General features: G+C 43.1%; 6 protein-coding genes across 6 annotated transcripts; 4 read left to right on the top strand and 2 right to left on the bottom strand.

Moving 5' to 3' along the window:
• The first annotated feature begins 1,163 nt into the window (after window positions 1–1,163).
• Window positions 1,164–3,347, top strand: LOC107276452 (GATA transcription factor 19). The gene is made up of 6 exons (XM_015760815.2): window positions 1,164–1,526; window positions 2,476–2,550; window positions 2,664–2,791; window positions 2,884–2,964; window positions 3,072–3,177; window positions 3,294–3,347. Exons 1-6 carry the CDS (start codon window positions 1,164–1,166, stop codon window positions 3,345–3,347), a joined length of 807 nt encoding a protein of 268 aa, XP_015616301.2.
• Window positions 3,348–4,499: 1,152 nt separating this feature from the next.
• Window positions 4,500–5,627, top strand: LOC107276457 (structural maintenance of chromosomes protein 5). Its single transcript, XM_015761157.3, has 3 exons — window positions 4,500–4,812; window positions 4,928–5,080; window positions 5,228–5,627. Exons 1-3 carry the CDS (start codon window positions 4,549–4,551, stop codon window positions 5,294–5,296), a joined length of 486 nt encoding a protein of 161 aa, XP_015616643.1. The 5' UTR covers window positions 4,500–4,548; the 3' UTR covers window positions 5,297–5,627.
• A 1,428-nt stretch (window positions 5,628–7,055) lies between these two features.
• Window positions 7,056–9,846, top strand: LOC4350759 (arginine-specific demethylase JMJ22). Its single transcript, XM_015761537.3, has 2 exons — window positions 7,056–8,520; window positions 9,335–9,846. The coding sequence occupies exons 1-2, from the start codon at window positions 7,199–7,201 to the stop codon at window positions 9,576–9,578; spliced, it is 1,566 nt and encodes a 521-aa protein (XP_015617023.1). The 5' UTR covers window positions 7,056–7,198; the 3' UTR covers window positions 9,579–9,846.
• Window positions 9,847–10,131: 285 nt separating this feature from the next.
• On the bottom strand, window positions 10,132–14,610 carry LOC4350758 (prolycopene isomerase 1, chloroplastic). The gene is made up of 13 exons (XM_015761536.1): window positions 14,041–14,610; window positions 13,335–13,541; window positions 13,112–13,211; window positions 12,819–12,901; window positions 12,667–12,723; window positions 12,437–12,589; window positions 12,285–12,363; window positions 11,952–12,100; window positions 11,704–11,838; window positions 11,483–11,596; window positions 11,204–11,314; window positions 11,006–11,114; window positions 10,132–10,829 (listed from the first exon to the last, which is right to left on the bottom strand). Exons 1-13 carry the CDS (start codon window positions 14,593–14,595, stop codon window positions 10,756–10,758), a joined length of 1,926 nt encoding a protein of 641 aa, XP_015617022.1. The 5' UTR covers window positions 14,596–14,610; the 3' UTR covers window positions 10,132–10,755.
• Window positions 14,611–15,277: 667 nt separating this feature from the next.
• On the top strand, window positions 15,278–20,238 carry LOC9270248 (E3 ubiquitin-protein ligase RHF2A). Its single transcript, NM_001423423.1, has 9 exons — window positions 15,278–15,455; window positions 16,708–16,873; window positions 16,958–17,004; window positions 18,158–18,220; window positions 18,322–18,430; window positions 18,533–18,918; window positions 19,002–19,112; window positions 19,198–19,579; window positions 19,938–20,238. The coding sequence occupies exons 2-8, from the start codon at window positions 16,733–16,735 to the stop codon at window positions 19,523–19,525; spliced, it is 1,185 nt and encodes a 394-aa protein (NP_001410352.1). The 5' UTR covers window positions 15,278–15,455; window positions 16,708–16,732; the 3' UTR covers window positions 19,526–19,579; window positions 19,938–20,238.
• Window positions 20,239–20,761: 523 nt separating this feature from the next.
• Window positions 20,762–24,714, bottom strand: LOC4350756 (sialyltransferase-like protein 5). The gene is made up of 11 exons (NM_001423422.1): window positions 24,514–24,714; window positions 24,353–24,432; window positions 23,693–23,779; window positions 23,513–23,590; window positions 23,341–23,432; window positions 23,046–23,247; window positions 22,645–22,735; window positions 22,158–22,216; window positions 21,818–21,966; window positions 21,636–21,717; window positions 20,762–21,551 (listed from the first exon to the last, which is right to left on the bottom strand). Exons 1-11 carry the CDS (start codon window positions 24,647–24,649, stop codon window positions 21,165–21,167), a joined length of 1,443 nt encoding a protein of 480 aa, NP_001410351.1. The 5' UTR covers window positions 24,650–24,714; the 3' UTR covers window positions 20,762–21,164.
• Window positions 24,715–25,631: the final 917 nt, after the last annotated feature.

The following is a 25,631-nucleotide window of genomic DNA, read 5'->3' as shown; positions in this document are numbered from 1 at the left end:
AAACACTACTACATTCTCAACCCGTTATTGTCGTACGGAGTATTTCTCTGTAAAATCGTTCTCAAACTGTCGACTGTAGGGTTGTACATTTCGTATTCAATTTTCCGTCAATGGAGAACTACATGAGGCCGTACATATGCTCATCCCAGTGAATTGGTTAGATTCAGCGGGTCAATCCGTACTTCTGGTAGACACAGCCGTATAAATTTTCGTCGTCACCACAATTTCTTTTTTCCTTTTTTTTAAGAAACATCGTATAAATGCTTGTCAAACATGTGCCCTGAGATTGGGTCGGTATATTCGGTATATTTTGAGATTACTTTACCACAAATATCTTGTTATAAGTGAATATATCATAAATGGATTATTGTCCCTCGAGAGGTCGAGGGACGTCCCCTCGTTTTGTGCATGTCGTTCAAAATGTTACTAAATTTTTTAAAATTTTTTTGTCAAGATAGATCAATATATGATATATCTTTTCACAAACATGCGAGTTAAAATTCGACTTATACAATTCAAAACAAAAAGAATAAATTTGACTGTGAATTACACATTCACTTCATAGTCAAATTTGTTATTTTTGTTTTTACTTGTATAAGTTGAATTTAAATTTGCATGTTTGTGAAGTAACATATCATATATTGGTCTATCCTACCAATTTTTTTCAAATTTTTTAATGACTTTTTAAGTGACATGTAAAAATAAGTGGATATTCCCTTAAAGGATGATTTGAGTGTTCCGAATATATGGAGTGTAGAACCTAAACATAACATGCAAGTTCCACTATAAATCTGGATGGACAAAAGTTCCACTTCCACCACAAGTAACTCACATGTCTAATAATATGTAAAAAAAATTCATTGGTGCTCACAAAAATTTGTAGGTGGACGTGTTTATACTTTAATGTCATAAACTAGGTGTTCTTTGAAAATTGGAGTTTTCCAAGATGCAAAAATATATATTAAAAAATACAGCACTTAAAGTGCATATAAACTTGATTTCAGGAAATTTTTGCATCAACTTATATATTGACAATATTGTCCAAAAAATTATATCTCATGTCGCGTATAAAATTTGGAGTCACGCGTTCGATATTCTTCTCTCGTCACTACGATCTCAACAAAGCTCCAGTCCACTTAACACTGCAACTCCCAACCTCACCAATGGACAACCCGACGCCGTCGTCGAGCTCCGGCGGTGGCGGCGCCGCCGCCGCCGCCAATGCCAGCTCCGACGAGCACCGCAAGACGTCGCCGGCGACGGCCGCTGATTTCTTCGACGAGGAGCACACCTTCGACGATATCCTGCTCCCGGTGGACTTGTTCGACTTCACGCACGGACTCGACGCCGGCGACGGCTGTTACGTAGACGATCAGGCTGCGATTGGGCAGAAGCCGCTGTCGCCGGCGCCGGAGCCGGCGGCAGAGCAGCAGCCGTCGCCGGCGCCGGAGCACGGCGACGATGAGCGGCTGGTGATGTACTACCAAGGACAGGAGTACATCTTCGACCCCGTGCAGCCGCAGAAGGTATCTCTTGGTCTTGCTGCACAATGTGCTTGTTTCTTGGTAACTTTCTACGTTTTTTTTTTCATTCTCTTCCTTGGAAATATAATTATGTTTCTTCATTCTTTGATCCTAGCTAGTACTTGATGAGTTTCGGCTTTAATTTGTTTGCAAGAATTTGGTTAGAAGGTTTTGCTCTTGTATAATGTGGTATATTTAATTTGCTCTTGGATAATTTGTTTCGGCTTTAATTTCATTTTGATCCTGAAAAATAAGGAGCTCTGTTCTTACTTCTTGCATTTCACCTAGGAAAATTAGTAGATACGCACTGAAGGCTTTTGACTTAAAAAAGGATCAGACTGTTATTATCTCCCCTTTTGCATTGTTTTTTTTGAGATCACTCTACCTTTCTTTTGCATTGACACTGTTAGATACAGTACTTATGAGCAACATTTGTGGTTGCTTTTTTTAATATTTGTGGCTCTCTGTTGGATTCTTTTGCTATGTTGAGTTGGTTATCCTCCTGTTGCATTGTTATGTATGCATGAGCTTGGCATGACCAATTCAATGTTTGTCTCTTAGCTTGTAGCTAATTTAGAACGCGTTGCACTAATTCTTGTTTCATCTTTTTTTTCTCTGATCATTATTGGATAGAAGCAGAATTTCAATCTTAAAATGTTCTTCTTCGATGACAAAATTTGTAGTGTAGTTTTATTTTTGCGTAGCCGCTCAACACGAGTATAGTACTTACTAACTCCATTCCAAAATACAAGGGATTTTGCTCGGAAGTAGTGCATGCTATCCATGATTCTTTTCCTACCATGTCATGCGCTCAAGTCTTCTCTGCATTCTTGTTTCCAGTGCAATATTGAAAAACTTCACTATATTTATTATGTATTGCTACAGTTTACCACTTAAATAGTTAAATAACATCGTATTACAGCACTGACAATATTGTGATACTGTTACACAGATTGAAAATATCTTCCACCATCTGAATGGACAGGAGATGATTCCACAGAGCATCAGGCCACAACCCACTAACCTGGTAATTAAATCATCTGCATTTTTCACAACCATTTGAAAAAAATAACTGCATTGCAGATCACTCTCTGCAGCAGTTGTCCTAGCAGATTACAACTTCTCTGAACTTTTCATCAGGTAAGACCCATCACTGTTCCCGAGGACTTCGACAGGTTTGCTGCGCTGACGCGGTATAGGGAGAAAAAGAGGAACATCAAGTTCATCAAGAAGGCGGATTACAGTGCCCGAAAGGAAGTCGCTTTGCGGTACGCATCAAAATCTTCATTCCGAAATGTTAATTTGGTCCGCATTTGCTAGTACTTAACAAATTTTGGTTCTTGTGAATTTGCTCATTCAGGATGAAACGCAGCAAAGGGAAATTTGCACCTAGGGTTCAGACCTCTGAAAATTCCTTGGCACACAGAAAGGGGATAACTTTGTAAGTTCTTTTCAACAGATATATACTTCTGATTTTCTGAAACCTTCATTGCATTATTGCAATGTGGATGCTGCTTGTTGATCGTATACTATTTTTAATTCATGCAGCTGCACCAACTGTGGTGAAAGCAGCGACGCCACACCCATGATGCGCCATGCTCCCAATGGAACCAAATCATTTTGCAATGCTTGTGGGTTGATGTGGGCGAACTCGGTTAGTGTCCACATATTCCATTCCTTCCCCTTATATATCTTGAAATTTTTTTTGTTGAAGCAAATGTTTGCTTGAATGTTTATATGGGTTACTGAATTTTCTACCTTCACCTGCAGAGAAAAATAAGAAAGATCAGAAACCCAACTTCCGGGGAGCAAGAAGATCAATAATACTCAGGATCGTTTCATTTCATCGATGGCATTCTTCTTTGATTCGAGTGCATTCCAATCGAAGTTTAGATGAAACAGAATATAGAACAACGCTGATAGCAGCTATAGAGACGGGAGAGACTGAGAGAGCTTTGTTCTTGTAGTTTACCTCCGGTGTGCTAGGCACCAAGTCAATGATAGTGAGTAGTGATGTCGTAATTTGAATTTTGTAGAGGATAATTTAATCTTTGTAATTGACCCTGAAACCTCTGAATATTCTGGATTTTTTTAAAAAGAAAAAACTGGCTGTTTTCGTAGCAGTGACGTAGAAATAGTCATGCGATGCACTTACTATGCGGGTTAAGTGTATTTGTGGTGGTGTATATGCGTGTGTGTTCAATGCAATGTTATAAAGGAAAAAAATAACCTATCAGCTATGGATATGTGCATGCTCATCCATCCATGAATCCCACTGAGCTTCCACTGCCCAAGGGCCTGTTTGTTTCAGCTACAACATACCAATTTTAAATTTTAGAACTAATTTTAGTTTTTTGTTTGTCGTTTTTAGTAACTTTGCTTTTGCTTTTGAATTGCTAAGGATAGAAATGGAAAGTCCTATTAAAAATATTATTCTATATCAATCACATATCTTCGGAATTTAGAGACAGTCACACAAATTTTCTTCAGTTTTAACTAGAGGTTTAGTCATAGGATTGATTCCTAGATAAGTTGTATCTGCTTTTGAGCTGGTGTTGTTTAAGACTATTTTCTCATCATTCTCCTAGAAACCTATAGACTTGGTTCAGACAAGACTTTTGCAAGGGGTTGTAGCTCCCTGACATGTGAGTTCTTACCTCCTAAATCAACGAGTCAACTACGGTCAACCTGACACGTCAGTAAAAACCGCTTCCCAAACCATCGAAGGAGTCTATTTGCACTGTTTTTAAGATAAGAAAGACGTTATACCCGGTTTTGTGGTTGAGGTAGGCGATTCAAACAGTAGTAAGAGATGAAATAGACTTGTATTCCAAAAAGAAAAGGACTCATCATCCAAAAAGGCCTTCCAACAAGGCCAAGGCCCAAATCTCCTAGTCCTACAAGCCCAGTAGAATGTTCGGCCCAGCAGCAGAGATCCCCTTCCCGATTTCTTCTCCATTTCCGTTCTTTTTTTCCGCGGAAGTCGAACAGTTTCAGTCCACAGCACCCGCGCAATCCCCCGCCCATGGCGACCTCCGCCGCGCGCGCCGCCAAGCGCGCCAGGATCGCCGCCCCGCCGCCGCCGACGCCGACGCCGACGCATCTGCGGCGCGGGGACGGCGGCTACGTGCCGGGGAACATCGTCGAGATCGAGCTCTCCAACTTCATGACCTACCACCGCCTCGCCTGCCGCCCAGGCCCCCGCCTCAACCTCGTCCTCGGCCCCAACGGCTCCGGCAAGAGCTCCCTCGTCTGCGCCATCGCCCTCGCCCTCGCCGCTGACCCCGGCGTACGTACACACCTACTGCCTCCTTACATTTCCCGCGGCAACTGTTTTTTTCCCCCCTCTTATGCGAATACGACGGCTAAGTGTATGAACAAATGCGTGCGTGAACGGAATGCAGGTTCTCGGGAGGGTGGCCAGCGTCGGGGCGTTCGTCAAGAGGGGGGAGGAGTCCGGCCATGTCAAGATTTCACTCGCGGGAACACACCCGAACACATTATCCGCATCACGAGGAAGATCGATACCAAGAACAAGTCCGAGTGGCAGCTCGATGGTATAACCTCCTCCTCACTGCCTCACCTTCCGTACTCCCGTTAGCACTGCTTGTTGTGTGGTCCTTCATTCTGCTGAGCTATATATATGTTAATTTAAAGAATTATGAAAATGAAGGAGGCGCGTCACTAATATTTATTTCCTGCAGGCGCCACTGTGCCAAGAAAGGAAGTTGTTGATCTCATCAAGAAATTCAATATTCAAGTTAATAACTTAACACAGGTGTACCTTCAGTTTATGTTACCGTTCCCTTTGTTTACATTCGTTATCATTTTGCTTTGCATCTTAATCAAGAGGAGCCACTTATCCATTTGTCGTGAACCTATTCCTGATTTCTGTTTTCCTGCTCAACTGTGTTCAGCTTGACCGATCCTTCAGCGTGCCCTTAATTCAGTGACTTAATAGGCTTGGCACTAAAAACTTATGCTCGTGTGTATATATATGTATCTTCTGTGTTCTAAACGCCACGTCAGTGATAAGTAGTACTGTCGTCCTTACGCTCTGAACATTCTATATTTCTTTTTTGAAAAAAAAAAACTGGTTGTTTTCATTGGCATTTGCGTGTATATGCTTGTGATGTGTGTATATGTGACGGTGTACGTGCGAATGTCTCTTCAAAGTAATAAAAAATAAATGGAATTTGTGATGGATGTGCACACTCTATGCTTTTGTGTGGAGCTCAAACTGATCTTGCTTCAGGGGTTTACTAACGGGTACTTAAGGGTTCCAAGCAGGTCCTGTTTGAAAGTTAAGATACGCTGCTGACATAAAATGGATATCTATTTGATTAATATGATAATTTAGCTTTCAAAAATAAACATAAAAGAACTAGTGTTCTAAGCAATATAGTAGAATATAAAGCTTTTGAAAGGATAGACTGGCATTTAGGATTTAGAAGCACACCATTTATGCTTTGTTTTGAACCAAAAAAAAAAGCAGGAAAGGGCGGCGTTGGGACCCACCAACTCTGATGCTAAAAAGGAAATCAATGCTTAATGTGCCCTGCGCTGCTTCTTGGGGAGAAGGATGCATGCATGGGGTAGATTGGAACATCTGACGTGAAGTCAGAGAGACGTGGTGACTGAAACGTGGGTCCCAATGCTCGCGAGCCTACCTGTCAGTGATCATGTCAGGGAGCAGTTCACGTTAGAGGATCCGGTTTCTATGAGATACTGGAAGGAGACCAGGTGGTATAGATGGCTAGATAGGTTGCCCGGTCTGGTCTGGCCTATACATGACTAGGCCCACGACCGAGAGCAGTCAGACCGGCACGATACGTCCTAAACGAGCGGGTCAGGACATGTCAGCCAGGGGCCCTAATGGGCGATCAGTCGTGCCCCCCGCGTGGGACACGGTCAGTTTTTGACCCTCTCATCTCTCCTCTCTACTATATGTATACATACATATATATTTTATATATATACGTATAAACTTTGTATACGTATGTATATAAAGTATATATTATGTATACATATTGCATATATTTATATTTTTTTAATATGCATATATTTTTTATATACAAAATTTGTTTATGTATATATACGAAATATATCAACTTTATATATGTTTGTATATATGTGTAATATAAAAATTACACATATATAAACTTTATATACACGTATATAAACTTTATATACGTGTTTAATACGTGCATATTAAAAAAGGGAAAAACTGACAAAAATACAGAAAGAAAAAAAAAGTGCAAAAAAAGAAACCAGACTAAAAAGATACGAAAAGAAAAAAACAAAAAAAAAGTGCGTAAAAAAACGAAAAGAAAAAAGAGAAACCGCGGGCGCCGCCGCCGCACCCCCCCTCCCCCCCCCCCCCCCCGCCTCCCCGCGCGCGACACGTGCCCAGTCGCGCGGGGAGGGCGCGCGCGACTGATCGCTCTTTTCGGTGTCAGCCCACCAAACGGAAACGGGCTGTTACCTGTCAGTCGAGTGATATCTGGATTTCAAGATCGCAGGTATCGATCCGCCGTCCATTCTCGCAGAGTTGCATCACTGACCGTCGGATCGTCTCTTCCGCCCATTTCATTTGCCTCCTATACTTTCCGAAGTCTCAAACCCCCTCCCTCCCCTCCCTTCTCCCGCCGCCGCCGCCGCCGCCGCCGCCGAGCATGCCGAGCGCCTTCCACTCCCTCCTCCTCCCCGCCATTCGCAACCCCAAACCTAGCCGTCGCCGCGGCCGCGGCCGCGGCGGCAGCAAACGCCCCAAGAAGACCACCAAATCCAAGAACCGCCTCGCCGACGCCGCCGCCGGAGACGCCACCGCCTTCCACCTGAAGACCTCCGCGCGCGCCGGTCCGGGGGGTGCCGGGAGCGGCCGGCGAGGCGATGGGGGATGCCTCGTGCAGCCGCTCGGCAACCTCCTCCTCCTCGGCGGCGGCGGCAACCTCCGCGACGCGGGGCTCGGCGCGCTCCGCCCGCTCCCCGACGACGTCCTCCTCGACGTGCTCGGCCTGCTCGCGGCGCGCGACCTCGCTAGGCTCTCCGCGGCGTCGAGGGCGCTCTACGTCGTCGCCTCCCACGACCCGCTCTGGCGGGCGCTCGTCCTCGACGAGCTCGGCGGGGACTTCGCCTTCTCGGGCTCGTGGCGCGCCACCTACATCGCCGCCGCGTCGGGCGGCCGCGCCCACCTCCCCCCGCGGGGCCTAGAGATCAGGGGGTTCTACTCCGACTACCTCTTCCAGAGCTGGCTCTGCGCCAACATGGAGATGCGGCCGGAGTGGCTCCACCGGGACACCATCGATCGCCGCCGCGGCATGTCCGTCGAGCAATTCGTCTCCGAATTCGAGGAGCCCAATAGGCCGGTGCTTCTGGAAGGCTGCCTCGAGAGCTGGCCAGCATTGCAGAAGTGGACCAGGGAGCACTTGCTGAAGGTCTCGGCCGGGAAGGAGTTCGCCGTCGGGCCGGTGAGCATGACGCTGGATAGGTACCTCCAGTATGCCGACAATGTGCAGGAGGAGAGGCCATTGTACCTGTTCGATGCCAAGTTCACCGAGAAGGTGCCGGAGATGGGGAGGGACTATGAGGTGCCGGCGTACTTCCGAGAGGACCTATTCGGGGTGCTTGGGGAGGAAAGGCCGGACCACCGATGGGTTATCATTGGGCCGGCAGGTTCAGGGTCGTCGTTTCATGTTGATCCAAACTCGACATCGGCGTGGAATGCTGTGATCAAGGGAGCCAAGAAGTGGGTGATGTTCCCACCGGAGGTGGTGCCGCCAGGAGTTCATCCAAGTGCGGATGGAGCAGAAGTCACTAGCCCTGTATCTATCATGGAATGGTTCATGAATTTTTATGGGGCATGTAAGACCTGGGAAAAGAGGCCTGTTGAGTGTATATGCCGGGCTGGAGAGGTGGTTTTTGTGCCTAATGGATGGTGGCATTTGGTTATCAATCTGGAGGAATCTATTGCGATTACTCAGAATTATGTGAGCAGGTTAGAGTTCACATCTCATGCTTCTGTGTTGTTTTTATTGTTTCACTAGACGCAGGACTTTGTTGTTAGAAATTAAGCGACCATCAAGAAGTGCTCTTTTATGGCCTTCTGTGGTAATGAACATAAAAAAGGGCATCACCATGCCAGTAATAACAGTGTATAGAACAAATTAGAATCTCCAGTACAAATTCAAAATAAAATCCAATGTTCTAGGCTTGATGCTTTTAAGCATATGTTCATTCACAAACAATCTCAGTGGTGCACTTATGCTTTTACTTAATTCTATGGATGTTAGCTCTTAAGAGATTCAAGTGTATGTATGTTCCTTGGTCGTTTGTAGGATTTACAAATGACGATCAACTGAAGAAAAGTTTCTGCCAAATAATAATTAATGTCAATTGTCTTTCTGGTTCTAAAACTATTTAAGGTCAACAAAGGCTTATTTCTATACTTTACAAATGATGCCCTCTTCACTCATCGAGTCAAAATTGACTCTGTGTGTAAGCTTCTTAGGAGTAGCAATTAACAAAAGTAGTAGCTGGGTTCTCCTGATGATGCCAGGTGCTAATGGAAGTATCGTGTAGTGTTGACGAAGGTCCCTCCTGATGATCCTCCTTTTGAAAGAAGGCATGAATCAGGAGAGTGTTCTCATTTCAATCTGGGTTGCTGTATAGCTTTGATGTGGAATCCTCTTGAATCTTGTTTAATTGCTGAACTTGATGTGTCCATTAGTCTGCATGATAACTGTTGCCTAATCCTGTTACATCTTTATAAATGACATGCTATCTCTTCTTTTCCCCTTTGAAATATTCAGGAGGAATCTGTTGAATGTTCTTGACTTTCTCAAGAGGCCCAATGCAAGTGAACTTGTATCAGGGACTACAGACAGGGTAAACCTGCATGACAAGTTCCGCAATGCCATCGATATGACTTATCCTGGGATGATTAAACAGCTTGAACTTGAAGCTCAGCAGAAGGCTGCTGCTCGCAAGAAGAAAGTCTCGTTCTGGGAATCTGCGGTAGATGCCAATACTGGAGGATTCAAGTTCTCATTCTGATTTCGTTTCTAGCAGCTAGGTCTGTCAGTCTGATACTTGATTGCTGTTCTTGGTGAAAGTTCGACGATTTTGCCATTCCATTTAAATGCTCAATCACATCTGATTTCCTACCTGAATTCAGGTTTATGAGCCTATGCATTGTCTGAATCTGTCTTAACTGTATCATCTTAAATTTTGGAGGAATGTAGTCCCAGACATGTATTTCATTGTTGTTGTTGTTGTAACATGTAGCTTACACAATAATAAATTGATCATTGACCTTGTGCAATCTCCTATCTTGTCTGACTTCCCAGATGTGGCCTCTAATCTTGTATTCTGATGTGGCCTCTAATCTTGTATTCTTAGATGTTAGCTTTGGTCCTTTGGACGCCTTAAGTTGATTAGTGGTACATCTTTTTGCTGGTGACCGGGCGCCGCTAAGTATTTGACTCTCTGCGGAATCTTGCTTCAAACTGTATCATGATTCATGACAGGGCAATGAATTCACATTACCAAAAGGAATAGAGTTGTATGTTTCATATAGACCTAGTTTATTGGATTAAACATCCAAATCTTAGCTAAAATACCTCCATTCTCTTTTAAATGCAGGCAACATTAGTATCTTTCGACCAATTACAAAAGTACTACGTATTTTCTTTTGGCCAATTACAGAAGTACATGCCTTTGCCTTGTACATAGGTTTTACTTAGTTTAATTTGCTTCGTAACATTAGGAGGAAGAACGCTCCTCAATCTTCAGAAGGCTGCAGGTGTATCTGACTTTGTTCTGTTAAGGCTTACACATCATGTACAGCTGCATGTTTGTAACTCTCAATTGTCAACATGACAACATGGGCATACAGGAGATACTAGTAGATTACAACAAGTTACATCATGTGTATAAGGCTCTAGGTACATATATGCATCCATATTAGTCTTTACGCCTTTTGCTCCCAAATAACAACTGAAATCTGTACAATTATTCCAGGAAGCTTCAGCTTTTCAGGGATCACTGCAGCTGAAAATCCAACCTCTTGTATATACCAGGCAGAAGCAAGATCCCAAGAGGCAAAAACTGCTGCTTGATCCATGTATGGCTCACCAAAACAAATGTGCAATGACCATGACATGTGTGAGAAGGTGTTTTTCTGTAATCGTAAAATCAATCGACGGTCAACCAAATCTTTGTCCGTATCATCCTAAGCAAGCGTTCTCAACCATCTGAGGAGCCCAAGAAGACCCGCATCTAGTACAGGAGATCTTTGTTCCAGTCCTGGATGAGGATCAAAGCAGCAAACAAACGTCATTTTTCTGCCAATATCAGCTTATGTTGTTCATCAGCAGACAAATCTCTCTACTTCTTAGTCCCTAAGACCCTAACATAAATAAAGCTCCCAATCCTTCAAACTCAGTTCATTTTAGGGGGATGTTAGTGGAATCTGAACTTACCAATATCAGCTGCAACTCGATGAGCACACATGATCCCTGAAAATGCCACAGCAATTACACCTTGCCCAGGAAAACAGCTGTCGCCAACACAGTACAAGCCATCTATTGACTGTAAAATAAGCAGTAAATTTTCAGTCCAACAATATTGCAGCACAAGAAGATTTCAGGACATCAAGTCAACAATGCATATTAACTTACAGTAGTATTGAAAGGCATTGCTAGCAATCCCTTTGGTTTACCCCGTGGCATGGGTCCATATGTACCATCATTTCGCGCAAGAAATCTTCGGTGTGTTTTTGGTGAGCCTACCTGACAACACCAAATGTTCAACAAGTCGAAAGCGTGTTAGCACTAGAATCAAAACTATCCCACTACAATTTTTTGCATGATAGCAGCATTTAAAGGTCAAACAAAAATTAGTCAAGATCTGAAAAGAACAGTCTTAGATCCTGACGTGGAAGAACTATAAGAACCTACCTCCTTGAGGACTATTGAATCCTGAAGACCAGGGAACAGCTTTTTTTCAAGCCTCTTTATTATCTCTGTCGCCACAAGCTCCTTTTTCTTCTCATAATCCTTCCTGGACAGACCCTGTGGTGGATATTAGGAATAAATAACTAAATAAGTACATTGGTACAAAAGGCTTAGTTTCTCACAATTTGAAATAAATTAGATTACAGCAAGAGCACAGTCCATACTTCCCAATCCTCTATCCCTGCAGTTGTAAAAATATGAAGTATATGGTGTCCTTCGGGAGCCAAGGATGGGTCAAGCACTGTAGGGATACTTAAAAATATGCTTCCATAAGGCTTCTCCAAATTAGCCCAGTCATCCTGGCAATTGTAATTAGAATTAAGTTATTATGGACTAAAACTGTTGTGTACCAACTTAGCATTGTGTACCCATTGCCTGTGATATCTGATACCCACAGTGGAGTCATACCTACCTCAAGTACAAAATGGTGGCAATCAGTATCAGCAGGCAAAACTGAGGCTTTGACACCCATATGAATGGAAAGGAATGATGGTGCTTTAACATAATTCTTTTGGAAGTTTTTCTCCTCTTCTGGAAGCTCTTCAACTTTCAAGAGTTTACCTTTGAGTAGAAGTAATTGTTATTTTTATGGACAAGTACAAGTGGTTAACAAATAATAACTCAAGAACAAAACTGAGTTGTGAATTTTGAGCAAAGGTTGTGAAACTTTCAGCAAATAATATTGTAACAAATGAATTTCAACGAGCCGCATATTTTTCAAATAAAAATAGATAAGCAGGATTACCAAATGTATCCCATCTGGTAGCATTCGATATCACTGTTTTAGCAAAGAACTCCTTCCCATTTGATAACCTGACTCCAACCTATAGTAATGAAATGCTCAGCTAACAAGTCGATAAAAGCTCCAGATATTTAGTCTAAGTAAGATGAACTTACAGCTTTGCCATTTTCTAAAATTACATTGGTCACATTAGCCTTGTAGCGTATTTCACTGCCTTTGTCAACAAGCCCATCTGCCAAGGACATAGCAATACCACCAACACCACCAACTGGATAGTTAATTCCCCCGAAGTGCCTATCGCACAAGACCTGTTATTTCACCCTTGAGATAACAGAAATTTAAATGAATCAGAAGCAAAATTCTGAGAGTCATGCATTCCACTTACCATGCTTGCATTAATCATGGGTGTTTGCAAGGCATTGACTGTGCTCACAATAAAGCACTACAAACAAAGTGAATAAACTGGTGTTAACAGAGAATCACATGGTCGACGAAAGAAAAATTGAACAAGTGAGTAAACTCACAAATATCTCACACCTCAGCATCTATGAAGGAGAGTAACTGCTGATCTTTTATGAACTTGCGAGCAATATCCCCAGCATTCTGTGGCAGATAATAAGCTGCAAGAGAGATAAAGTCATGAGTTCCATTGTATCAAGTCAACCAATCTGATTAAGCAGTAAATATGATGTACTGATCAAGTTCTCCTCTCAATCATCCTTTCATTGGTTTTTGGAATTGCATTTGATTCAGCTGGAGCTTTTCCATAGGGAATACAATGGGTCAGCTACAAAATCTTGTAGAGGAATATATGGATGCGGTTCTTATACCTAGCGTCAAACATTCCAGAGGCTTTTGAAAAAATTGCCCAAAAAGATATAGAGGCTCCTCAAGGGACTTCAGCTCCAAAGAATTTAATGAATTGAAGATCTGCTCATATATGAGAAAACAACTGTACTTGATATATGCTTGCAAAGAGTGAATTCAAAATACCAAAAAGAAAAAAAAAGTAGTTGTAGATAAGAGTGGAGAATGAAAATGGTATCACAGTACCTTCCAACATGTGCCATAGAATTTCAGGATTCCTTCCTTTTCATGAGGAAATTTATTAACCAGCTCCGTGACGAAGTCATCATACTCTCTATGCACAAGAACTGAGAGGTCACCAGGTAGGTGGAAATGAACCGTAGAAGGATCCGGTATAACTTCCATCTTATGCCCAACTGCTTCTAGTGCTTGTGTAATCAAATTCAAGTTCCCCTGGATCACAGACACAAAGTCATACTTAAGATAAAATCAACACTCAAGAGACAAACAAACATTATCGGCCACTAGTCCCACCCACACATGGCATTACTCTCAGCAACAGCAATATTGCACACCCATTCACCCAGGCATGCCCACTGCCAAGTGCCAACCTATATTCCTAAGTTGGACACCTGTAGCTGCGATTTTCGCCATCATCGCAACATTCCACTCCAATCAGGTAAAGTACCTTCATATCAGGGCATTACGAGGCATAAATGCACTTGAAAAGCAATAACTTTCTCATCGTCTAGCCAACAACATCCAAATCAATCCCTACTTTCCCTTCCCCAATTCTTGCCGTCCTCGACACCGCACTTCACATAGTGCTCCCAGCAATCAATCACTCACTCAAAACCAAATTCGCCAACGCAAGATCCCCAGAATATACTAGCAGCAACGCAATCATCCCAATTCTCATCTACACCCAACCGTGCTCAGTCACTGTCCTCACCTTGTCGGAGAAGCCGAACATGACGGAGGAGCCGACGTCGAAGGTGAACCCGTCGCGGCGGTAGTACCCGGAGCTCCCCCCGGGGATGACGTACTTCTCCAGCACCAGCACCCTCGCCCCCTTCGCCGCCAGCTGCGTCGCCGCCACCATCCCCCCGATCCCCGACCCCACCACGATCGCGTCGTACTCTCCCCCACCCTCCTCCTCCTCCTCCGCCTTCACCACCGTCTTCTCCGCCGCCACCGCAGCCGCCGCCGCCGCGCCCGCGCCTCTCCTGGTCCCTCGTCCCAGTGGGCGGGCGGTGGACGGCCGGCCTACTACTGCTCCGGCGGCGGAGGGAGCGAGGAGCGGGGCGCACGGGCGCGCGGCGGCGAGGAGGAGGAGCGGCATGGCGGCGCCGGTGAAGCGCGGGAGCTCGAGCTGGGTGGGGTTTTTATATGGGAGGAGAGGCCGCGGTGGAATCTGCAGCGAGAGGATTCCGCCGCGGGAGGTGGTGGAGGTTAGTGGAGGGAAGACGAGGGCGCGGCGGATGAGGCGAAGTGGGGGGCCCCACATGGCAGCGAGAGGCCGGGGCGAAGTGGGCCGGTGACCGTTGGTGGGCCCGCCATGGGCGGCGACGAGGTTGGGCTGCGCATTGAGCAGCCCATGGGCCCCGCTTTGCTTCGCTTATCGTAATTGCCCACGTGGCACACAGTAATAGCGGGGTTAGTCGGGCTGGGACCCCACGTGTCGGCGACACGTTCCCGCGCCCATTTTTCTTTACATTATCCTCGGAGACGGTGGCCGACGTGCCGTTATTACCTCTCTCGAAAGCCGCGCCCCTCGCACGCGCTCACCGCCACCGCGCTCACTGACGTCGTGGCCCCACCGCCTCTACCCCCCCACAAAAGGCAATCTCCACCGTCACCTACTCCTACCCCACCATAAAAGGTCACTGACAGGTGGTCCCCGGAGAGCGGGTCGGGGCAGGCGAAGCGGTCAAAACGTACTTAAAAGGCGACCCGCTTGTCTCACTCTCTCTCTGCTACAGCTAGCCTACGCGGTTGACATGTGGGACCAGCTTTGATGGTGGCCCCACGTGTCGGTGTGTGGGTAGGTGGGGGCGGCGTCGGGGTGACGACGGGTGTCTCGGTTGGGGTGAGGGTGGGCCCCACTGGGGGGTGGGGTGAGGGTGGGCCCCACTGGGGGGTGGGGTGGTGGTGGCCGAGTGGAGAGGAGGCACGCGCTTGCTCGCCTCGTCGTCTCGATACCTTTCTTCTCCTTTCCCCATCGCCTCCTCACCCAGAGAGAAGAGGAGGTTGGAGGAGGAGGCGAAGAGGCTAGCTAGCTAGCTAGGGTTTCGTGCTCCCCATCGCCTCGCGCGCGCAGCCGGATCCGATCGGGCGTCCTCGTCGGCGTCGGCGGCGGTGCCCCTGGTAAGGCCGGATCCCGATCCTTCCCGTTCGGTTGCGGTGGTGGGTGGTGTGGGGGGCGTCGGCGATCTGGGGGCGGTTGGGCGAGCTGGGTCCAATTTTGGTGGGGGGCGCGGGGTTGGATTCCTCGGGTTGTGGGGTGGGGTTTGGATGGGGGGGAATTGGAGACGATGTGGTGTGGGTTGCTGGGCTTGGGTCTAAGTAGGGATGTGTTTGTTCGGGTTTGGGGTTTGATGTGGTGAGAATTGGGGGGGTGTTCGTGTTGTGCGATTAGGGGAATTCGCGGTATGCTGCGTGCTTTTGTTGAATTGTGTGAGAATTTTGGATTTTAGGTAGTTCTATTGTGGGGTGGGGGGTTAATTGATTTGGGCGTGACTTTGGATCGTGATTCCGGGGGACCTGAGCCGTGCCGTGTGAAATCGCGCTGATTGGAAGGGTACTCGTTAGACCAAATTGTTCTGTTCTGGGGTTTATGTTTGATTTGGTCGGCGTTTGCTATGGTTTGGAGGTATTAATTGGAGAGAATTTGAGCTGGTTGAGGCTCTACCGAGTAAAAATGGGTCTTGTGCTGGAACTATGACTATGATTACATAGCATTACCTGATAGAATCATTATGGGGCTTCTGGAATTCTGATATGGGGAATATAACTTTCTTATTTTTCCCATGTTTGGCTTGATGAGTTTTGACATAACTGGTAGTTTTTGTTGGCTAATATGTTCATTTGCTCGGAGTATATATCCTATGAAAATTGGCATAAATCTTGCAAATCTAGTTTTCATTAGGGATAGAAGTTCTTGAAAAAAAATGAACTATTGAAAGGGATTAGGGAGGATTTGCACTACAGTTTTACAATATCTCAAGATCATTTTCAACTAACTCCCCCAAGTGCAAAAGATCATACTTGGTGACTAGCGAGCAGTGAATTCGTATGCACTATACAGCAAATGAAAATGAGTTTAACAATGCATTTTACTTGGCTACACAACTTATCTGTGGTAGTTTTTTTTTTTTGGCAACTTCGGAAAGCTATACTTTGTTAAAACTGAATTTGAACACCTGTGCCATTGTTTACAGGCTCTTTTTTTCAACAATATAACATGTTTGTTTAAGTGTATACTATATTTGTTTTCATGGGATCATTTTGGCCTCAGCTGTGAATAACTGATGTGTTTGCTTTCCATCGTGAAGCCATTTTGAGACTTTGGTCAATTGAAGTGTTTATATTCTAAGCCCTTCTTTTCTCCATATTCTAGATATCAGTGTTGTGATTCCGTTGCAATGGCATCTGGAACTGATGAGAAAGCCAAGATGGAGGGTTTGACATCAGCTGCAGCCTTTGTTGAGGGTGGGATTCAGGATGCATGTGATGATGCATGTAGTATCTGCCTTGAGGCGTTCTGTGAGAGTGACCCTTCCACAGTAAGATGCCTTATCTTCAATTGTATGTTTTTTCTCATATATGACATTCTTTTAACCATTTTACTGTGTTTCTTTGTTATGTAGTTGACTGGTTGCAAACACGAGTTCCACCTCCAATGCATTCTTGAATGGTATAATATTGACCCCAGTTTATGCATATCATTGGTGAAAAATTCTTATATTTCTGCTGTGCGCTGTACTTTGTCTGTCTGAATTTATTTGAGTTGTTCCTGGATCAACTGCAAGCATGTTGACATTATATATCAATATCAAACTATTTGGGTCAGTTTTGATTTCATGTGGTCAGCTTTGCATGCTTGAGGTTTTGGGTAGACTATCAACTGTTCTTTTTCTATTGAGGAGTTGTTATAAAATTCAGTGAAGGAATGAACCAGACTTCTAGTACATAATATCCTGCTCTCTCTAGGGTGCTAATCCCATATATTTGTGCATTGATGACCATGATACACCTACTGTCAACTTTTTACACTTCTTCCAGTTTGCATTAAACGTCAGTGTGACCAGACAATATACCTAAATACTTTCAACTATCAAAGTATCTACCTATTAGTATAGTTTCCATGTGCTAATTTCAGTATTTCCATACATTCCTATGGATGCATGCATATCATGATTGTTTAATTTTATTGAGATTAAATTTCTGAAAGCCCTACTACCTTTGGTAAAACCATCACAAAATCACATTTTCAAGTGATTGTTTCACAACATTTGATCTTTCGAAACATTTGACAAAACTGAACTTTAGTTATTTCCATCATACTCAATGTACTTGGCCCCGCTTGATAGTTACTAGCATATATGTTCCATTGTGAATTTGGCTAGGTTTGTGAGACTAACAGCTGGTGTCGATAGAATACAATGATAATGCTTAAAATGTAATTTTGTGAATCCTTTTTTTAATAAATAAATGAGGCCTGTTATGAATTTTTTTCTCAAGATTGCAGTTTGCGATAGCTTTAGCAAATGTAGTGCTGTTTTATGAAAATGTACTCCTTTATTAATTGAAGGGGTGCTGTATTATAGAATTATTCATAGTTTTGTTCATATTACAGTATAGGTAAATAAGATTTGCTATATATTTATATAGATCCTTCTTATATATAGTGGAATTGTGAAACTTCAGTGGTAGTTAACTAGCTGTAACTTGTAAGGGGATTTCTCCAGAGATTATGAATGAGACTTCACATGGCAAATTCCATTATCAGTTCTTTTTTCTGTGTAAAAAGATTTTTCATATTGATGATCGGTGGTCCTTTTGCATAGGTGTCAGAGAAGTTCTCAGTGTCCTATGTGTTGGCAGCCTATCAGTTTGAAGGATCCTACCAGGCAAGTCGTCAAAATACTTTATGTTTTCTTTGCCTATACAGATATCAGGCAGAATTTTAACATGTAAAAGGGTACTAACCTCTGTCCTACTAATATGTCAGTCAAGAGCTGCTCGAGGCAGTGGAGCGTGAAAGGAATGTAAGGACCAATCAAACTCGAAATACAACTATATTTCATCATCCTGCTCTTGGAGATTTTGAGGTTCAGCATGTATGTGTTATGAAACTAACTTGAGTTTTGATATATTCCTCCTGATTTGACTAGTGAAGCATTTTCTAGTGTTAACCTAATTAGCAAGATGAACTTTTGCAGTTACCTGTTGTTGGTAATGATGCTGAACTTGAAGAGCGTATATTACAGCACCTAGCAGCAGCCGCTGCAATGGGAAGGTCACACCACCTTGGTAGAAGAGAAGGACACAGGGGTCGTTCCGGCTCTCATGGTCGTCCACAGTTCTTAGTTTTTTCTTCGCATCCAAACATGCCTTCTGCTGGTTCAGTTTCTTCATCGTCCGTTCAAGGGGAAGTGGATAATGAATCAAGTCCTGTCCACACAACTGGTGAATTATCACTGCATGCTAACACCCATGAAGAAGCAGGCAATCAAAGTCCTGGGATGCTTACCTACGATGCTGATCAAGATGCTGTTGTTTCATCTGGAAATAGTACCCCTGTATCTAGCCCTAGGTTTTTCAACAGGTAAATTGAGTCACCTATATGCATGCACTATGTCCTTATGTTTTTTTTTTATGATAACCAATATGATGATCCTGGTGTATCAGGAGGCATTCCACTGGGCAATCAACTCCAGTAAACAACGACAGAGCTGGGCCTTCAGATCTTCAGTCTTTCTCAGACTCTCTGAAGTCTCGCTTAAATGCTGTCTCTATGAAGTATGGAGTTTTATTTTCTTAAGTTGCTTCGAAAGTTGTCTATCAACTTTTATGTTAAATCTGTTTCTCCTTTTGTCCGATTCAGGTACAAGGAATCTATTACAAAAAGTACTCGAGGATGGAAGGAGAGACTTTTTTCGCGTCATTCATCTGTGGCAGATCTTGGTTCTGAAGTAAGAAGAGAAGTTAATGCTGGAATTGCATCCGTATCAAGGATGATGGAGCGTCTGGAAACTAGAGGTAGTAATGGTAGAACAAGTGATGGCCCAGCAATATCCACTTCTGAAGTTATTCCCAGTACAGAATCAAGCAATGAGAGAGTTACAGAAAACAATCCAACTACTGCAGCGACAAGTAGTGGCAACACTTCTGCGTCTTCTGCCCCTTGTGTTACAACAACCGGTTCAAATTAGCATGTTATAGGTTCCGAAAGAAGGCCTGCACATTCCCATTCTTCTCCATCAAAGGTACTACATTTTCAACTGAAAGATAATTATTGCGATATATGTAGTTTTAGTATGCATTGCTTCTAGACGGAAGGATAATTTATGCACTCAACCGTGGCTGTCTTACCTTGTAATTTAGTCATTTAGTTCTAGTTAGGTTAAGGGTTAGTTATTGGTTGACTCTCACATTTGAGAAAATGCCATTTATGTAGAAACGGGAATTTCATTTTTTTTTTACATCCAAGCAAGAGACGCTGCCAACAATTATGTTTAGTTAAACAAATATGGATATGGGTTACGTCCATTTATTAGCTCCAAATGATTATCTTAGTTCAACTGTCTGTTTGCTCACAACTGATTCATGTTACACGGATTACAGGATTGCCATTGCCAGGCATGGGCAGGTGACCAAAAGCAACGTCATGTTGTCATCCTCAGCATTGCATAAATCACCTCCAGAAAATCGGAATGACAAATTTGATGTATTGGTTTGATAAAAGGGCTCAGCCCGAGGTATTACCTTAGGATGCCGATTTGTTCTGCTTCATCTATGTAAAAAGGGAAAAAAATCAGGGACAAGTTTTTACCGGTATAAATAATGGATTTGGTGACATAATAGCAATCATAATCGTGATAAATATGATTGATACAGCAAAATTTTCCTACTGTGCGAGAAAGCCAAACTCATCGCTTTCTACCTCCTGTTAAACAGGATGTTTGAACAGTCGCTCTGTTCGTTAAATTGTTTTCATAAAAGATTTGCTCTCAGCAACCCACAAATTTTAAAAAAATCATGTAAATTCGCACGAAATCTAGCTGCTGCTCTTTTTTCTTTTTCTTTTTTTTTTTTGCCGTTGTGTGCAAACCTCACCGTTCTGTAGTTTTAAGTGCTGACCTGCCAGATTTGCCCTGCGCTCACGTTTCTGAAAGTAGTTATCTTTGAGCCTTGTCAAATTTTTATGGAGAACCTGGCTAATTTGAAACAAGCTTCATGGTTTTCAACTTTTTTTTCCCTAAATGCTACTGCACTTAATATTTTCAAGGTCGGATTAGGCAAACTTATATCACGTTCTATCAAGTTGAAAAGTTAAGTCCACAAGACCACAACAGAATATATTTGCTGGCAGCAAAAACTGGAACTTGAAGGGGAGGTAGCTAGCTCAGCAACATATGGCATCGTTAAATGCCGTATTGTGAAATATATTTGTCAATAACAAAACAAACATGACTTTCACTTATATGGCATTGTGAAATGAAAACATGTGTCAACAACAAAAACTATAGTACTACAATTCAGGGTGTAGGTTACTAGCTCAACAACAAAACTGCAGTTCAGAATTGCGTGATGGCTAGTACATGTTGCAAGTGGCACCAAAATCGTTACAGCTGTACCCATAGCGGAACATTCTTCCGACTGATTAAGCAAATATCCCTACAAAGTCGCTAAGAAACCAATAAAAGAATATTTTCTGTCAGGGGAATGAGAAACCCTAAAGAATAGCCTCAATCCTTTGCCTCTTGTGATCTTACAACTGACAAGTAGATATGCCTCTGAAGATTACCACAGGGTCAAGATGCCATCTCCAGGCAAAGATTAAGTGCTGACTTAACTAGATGAACGTTCATGTCTCACACAAACAAGATCATCTAGCTTGTTTCCATCCATCTTGTACAGAGATACGCCGCCCATCTGGACATGGTGTTCCTGAGCCTCCATTCGTAAGCTGTCGAATGGGAGTACCTCCCACTTCTTGTAGTTTGAGCTCTTTCGTGTTTCGCTCATGTCTGGAGTTCCTGATACAGGTCCGTAATCTGGGTCAACTGTTCCCCATACCTTGCAGTTGCTAAATGGCCCCATTTGATCAGATTGACCAGTTTCATGCCTTTTTAAACGAAAAGCCGCAGCATGCGCTGTTCTGATCTCTTCCCTGCTAGGTATATCCGACCAATCTTCTACCCTCTTTGCTCTCATGGGGGAATGGATTCGAATTACCTACATACAGGAAACAGCAATTAGACAAGACAACTTCATATAGACAAATCAGACGAAAACATGGGCGAGAGCCTGGAGGCTTACTCCAAGGCACTCCAGAAGTTGATAATAAGCCCGCCCTTGCAGTGGATTGTGTCCTTTCCTTGGGGGTGAGAAGTACCTTGTCCTGAAACAATGAAGTGGGCATAAAACATCCTTGCACAAAAATCATAGAGAACAATAGTACCATGGATATCTACATATAACACATCCATGCATTGACTTACCATTCTGTGTAGTTAGGGTCAACTGTGAATCCATACATGTCGATAATATCACACATGGAAAGGGCCAATTCTATTGACTTCATACCAGTCCCTTTAGCACCTCTTCTCAAGACTATGCCTTGAAAAAGATAAACTGGGTTTGGAAGTTCCTGCCAGTTAAAACAATTGCCAAGTATTCAGTGTGAATGATTTCAGTCCCCAAAAACCATAGTAACAAGAAGAAAATCACAACAGCATGAAATTCATGCTTCACATTAGTATGATTCAAGAAGAGACAGATAGTGAATTGTACAACATGCTCAGCTGGACGAAAGAAAAATGTGATCATATAACCTTTTACCTTTATCACCGCATTGATTTCTTTGTGCGTCAAACTTTTTATAATAAGAACCTCATCAGCTGCAACAAAAGCAGGACAGTTAGACTCCTGTTTAAAAGCTCATCTAGTGGTGACTACTATAAAAAGTGATCTCATGCATCTAAAATTTATTAGAAGAGAGCAACTTAAGTGAAGTATAATAAATTCCTATAAGAACTAGTTAAGCTACAAATAAAAGTTATCTGGTGTTATTACACAAATGTCCTTGTATGGAATAATATATTAGTCCTCAAGTGATGCACAATACTAATTGTCTCTGCAAGCTTAACAAGGCATCTTCCAAGTTGCGAAAACCAGAAATGAACGACATTGCCATGTGCTTTCTAATAGTTCGAGGATAATAGAGAACACCAATACGAATATTATATTTTCTCTCATTTATGAAAAAGTAAATTAAAACACTATCAGGATTGAAGTTATCTGGAAGAAACCAGGATTACAGCATTACAGGAGCCCTTTAGTATTGGCGCCATGTTTCGAGCAGCACCCCTGACAACCAGTCGAAAGTCCCTTTTCAACCCAACATATTTTGCATACTTCTGCAGGCCAAAGATAAAATAAGAGCAAAATTAGTAAACGAGTGTCAATCTGTGCCAACTTTAGAAGAAAATATAATTTTTAGATGTCCGGAGTTAGGATAGAAGACACCTAAAATAACAAGAAGCTAATAAGATGGCAAGGGGTTCAGGGTAGGCATTAAGAAGAGAGAATGGAGTAATAACTTAACAGGAGGAGCTTAGCTGCCTACGGGGTCAACAAGAACACACTAAAATAGGCCATTCACATAAGTTAGCTTAGATACATATGAAGTGTTAGCTTAGATACATATGAAGAACTCAATGAGATTACCTTATTAACAGGTGCTTCATTATCTCGGAACACAGCATCATGTGCATCAATCTCTTGTCCAAACTCTGTTTTCAAGAGATCCCCTGAGTTACCAACAACAGCACATGTTGCAAACTGGCGAGGATGAAAAGGAGGCTTAGCAGGGAGTAAAACACTAAGAAGCTCTTCGCACAAAGTACGATTGTAGCATTTGTCAGCACCGCTGCATATTTTTTAAAGCACATTAACCAGTATGCGGATTAATATCACTTCGTTACGAAGAATAGTGCAAATGTGCAACAAGTATCAAACTTACAGCTGTGCAATCCTTTTGGCTGCATAATCCAACCACCCATCAGGTCGCACATCTAAGTACTCCCTTGTCAACACAGTCGTCATGTTACGGTACTGGCATCATATTAGCATTAACACATAAGTATATATTCTAATAAACACGCTATTTCATAATTCATAAACCATGTACTAACCTGTTCCCACAGAAGGATAGTTTCACAGACATCATAGTTGTATTCTAGTGGTTCAAAATATTTGAACTGAGTGTTGTACTGCATAAGTCAAGAGAAGTGATATCTTGAGTGGACCTTTGTTGAAGGACACAAATCCGTTAACAGAAGTAACTGCATGTGAACATGACAGGGAATACTTACCCAAGTGCTGTTGGTTCCTTTAGGAAATCTAAGGACTAGCTTGCAATGATCAATAATATCTGCTGTGAGGCCAAGTCCCCTTCTTGCCTAAATAAAGTTGAGATTTCAGAAGCAAGCTAGAAAAGAAGCAAGAGAGTAAAGAACATGTAAATGAAACTTCTACTGCTGATCAAAGGAAAATGCTGCAAATCTGTAACTTATAATACTTGAGAAGGTCTAAAACTGAAACTGAGTTTCACATAGATTCTAGATGACCATTTTGCAGATTGCCTCATTGTTCATTATGGAATGGTGTCCTATAAATCGCATCCTTTCTCCGACCAAATTCATGCATAACAAACAAGAACTAAACGTAACAAATAAGAACCAGCAATTTGATGAATAATGTGATCCCACGATTGACTGATTGCAAAGACACCATGCATGGATGAACAATTCATGGTTGTTTCAGCGGACACGACACACGGGTAGACCATAACAGTATAACACTAGTAGCTAATTCACTGCCCCTGCCCTTCACTATGACACAATCCACAATTACTGTGAACTCAAATTGATCTCTTCAAAGCAGAAATGTGCTTAGTTAAAAACAATCAAGGCTTCCATGGCAGGACAATTATTTGAATTCAAGAGAGCACAGAGCAAGCCGGGGTCACGCACCACGCACTGCTGGACGCGGGACTGGAAGCCCGAGAGCGCGCGGACCTCGTCGGAGTCCAGATCCAGCCTACTCGCCAGCCCTGCAAGAGAATCCATCCCTCCCCATCAATCCCACACAACGAAGGGGAACGAAAGCTAGGTTTTCGGGAGAGCGCTCTCACTCGGAGCGGTGAAGAATGAGGACTGGATGGAGAGGACGGCGAGGCAGAAGGCGAGGGCCAGCCCCAGAAGCAGCACCACCGTGGGCCGGCGCGGCGGCGGCGGCAACGACGACAGCGGCGGCGGCGCCCTCGCCATCGCCGGATCGGAGGCGGATGCGATGCTTCCTTCTCCTCCGCTTCACTCCACTCGTGGGAAAAGGCAGAGAGGAGGGGGTTAAAGCTCTCCTTTTATTTTCTTTGTTTTTACACTCAAAGTTGCTTATAAGGTGGTGTTTGAATTTCTGAAGATATAGGGGGTGTTTGGATCCCCGCCACACATTGCCTCGCCAAACATGCGGCTGCCACAACAGTTTGACTGATGTTTGATTAATACGTGAGTTGTGGCAGCCACACTTTTTGCTAGTTCATTTGCATGCTTATTTCCGCCACAGCTGTGGCGATTATTTCTCTCGCCACAATCTCTGGCGACGCCACAACTTGATGGCTGGTTTGGGCTGTGAACCAAACAGACCCATAAAGATGAATATCAAGTGTTTCACGTAAAACGAGGTAGTAATAATGTGTGATTAATTAATTTTTAATTATTACAAACTTGAAAAATGGATTAATCTGATATTTTAGAACAACTTTTATATAGAAAGTTTTCGCACGAAACACACCGTTTAACCGTTTGAAAAGCGTACCACGAAAATCAAAGTTTATCCTTCATTTATAGAGGATTCGAACGGGCCTAAATGGGACTAATCATTTGAAACATAATGCTAGGAGTATTTGAATTTGAACTAATGATGGTTCATCAAACATGATCAGTTTGCTTTAATTTGATACTACAATCCATAAAAGAGAAAATAGTATGTCAAAATTGGCTTCAACTGTACTAGTACAAGTTTTTGCAAATGGCCAAATGGGATGCTATTGAATTAATCTAGGAGAATTCGATTTTGATTTAGATCCTACTCCCCCATCCCATAATATAAGGTGTCCACACATTTCCAGATTCTACCTTTAAAATATTTTGACCAACATTCAAGTACAATATGAATTAAATTTAATTGCTAAAAAATATATCATTGGATTCACATTTGAATTTACTTTCATATGGTCAGGATGGCATATCT

The sequence above is a fragment of the Oryza sativa genome, chromosome 11 (genome assembly GCF_034140825.1).
Source record: "Oryza sativa Japonica Group chromosome 11, ASM3414082v1".
In the NCBI taxonomy this organism is placed as follows: domain Eukaryota; kingdom Viridiplantae; phylum Streptophyta; class Magnoliopsida; order Poales; family Poaceae; genus Oryza; species Oryza sativa.
The sequence above is the reverse complement of the archived record's forward strand: the minus strand, read 5'-3'. Positions and strand labels throughout refer to the sequence as shown.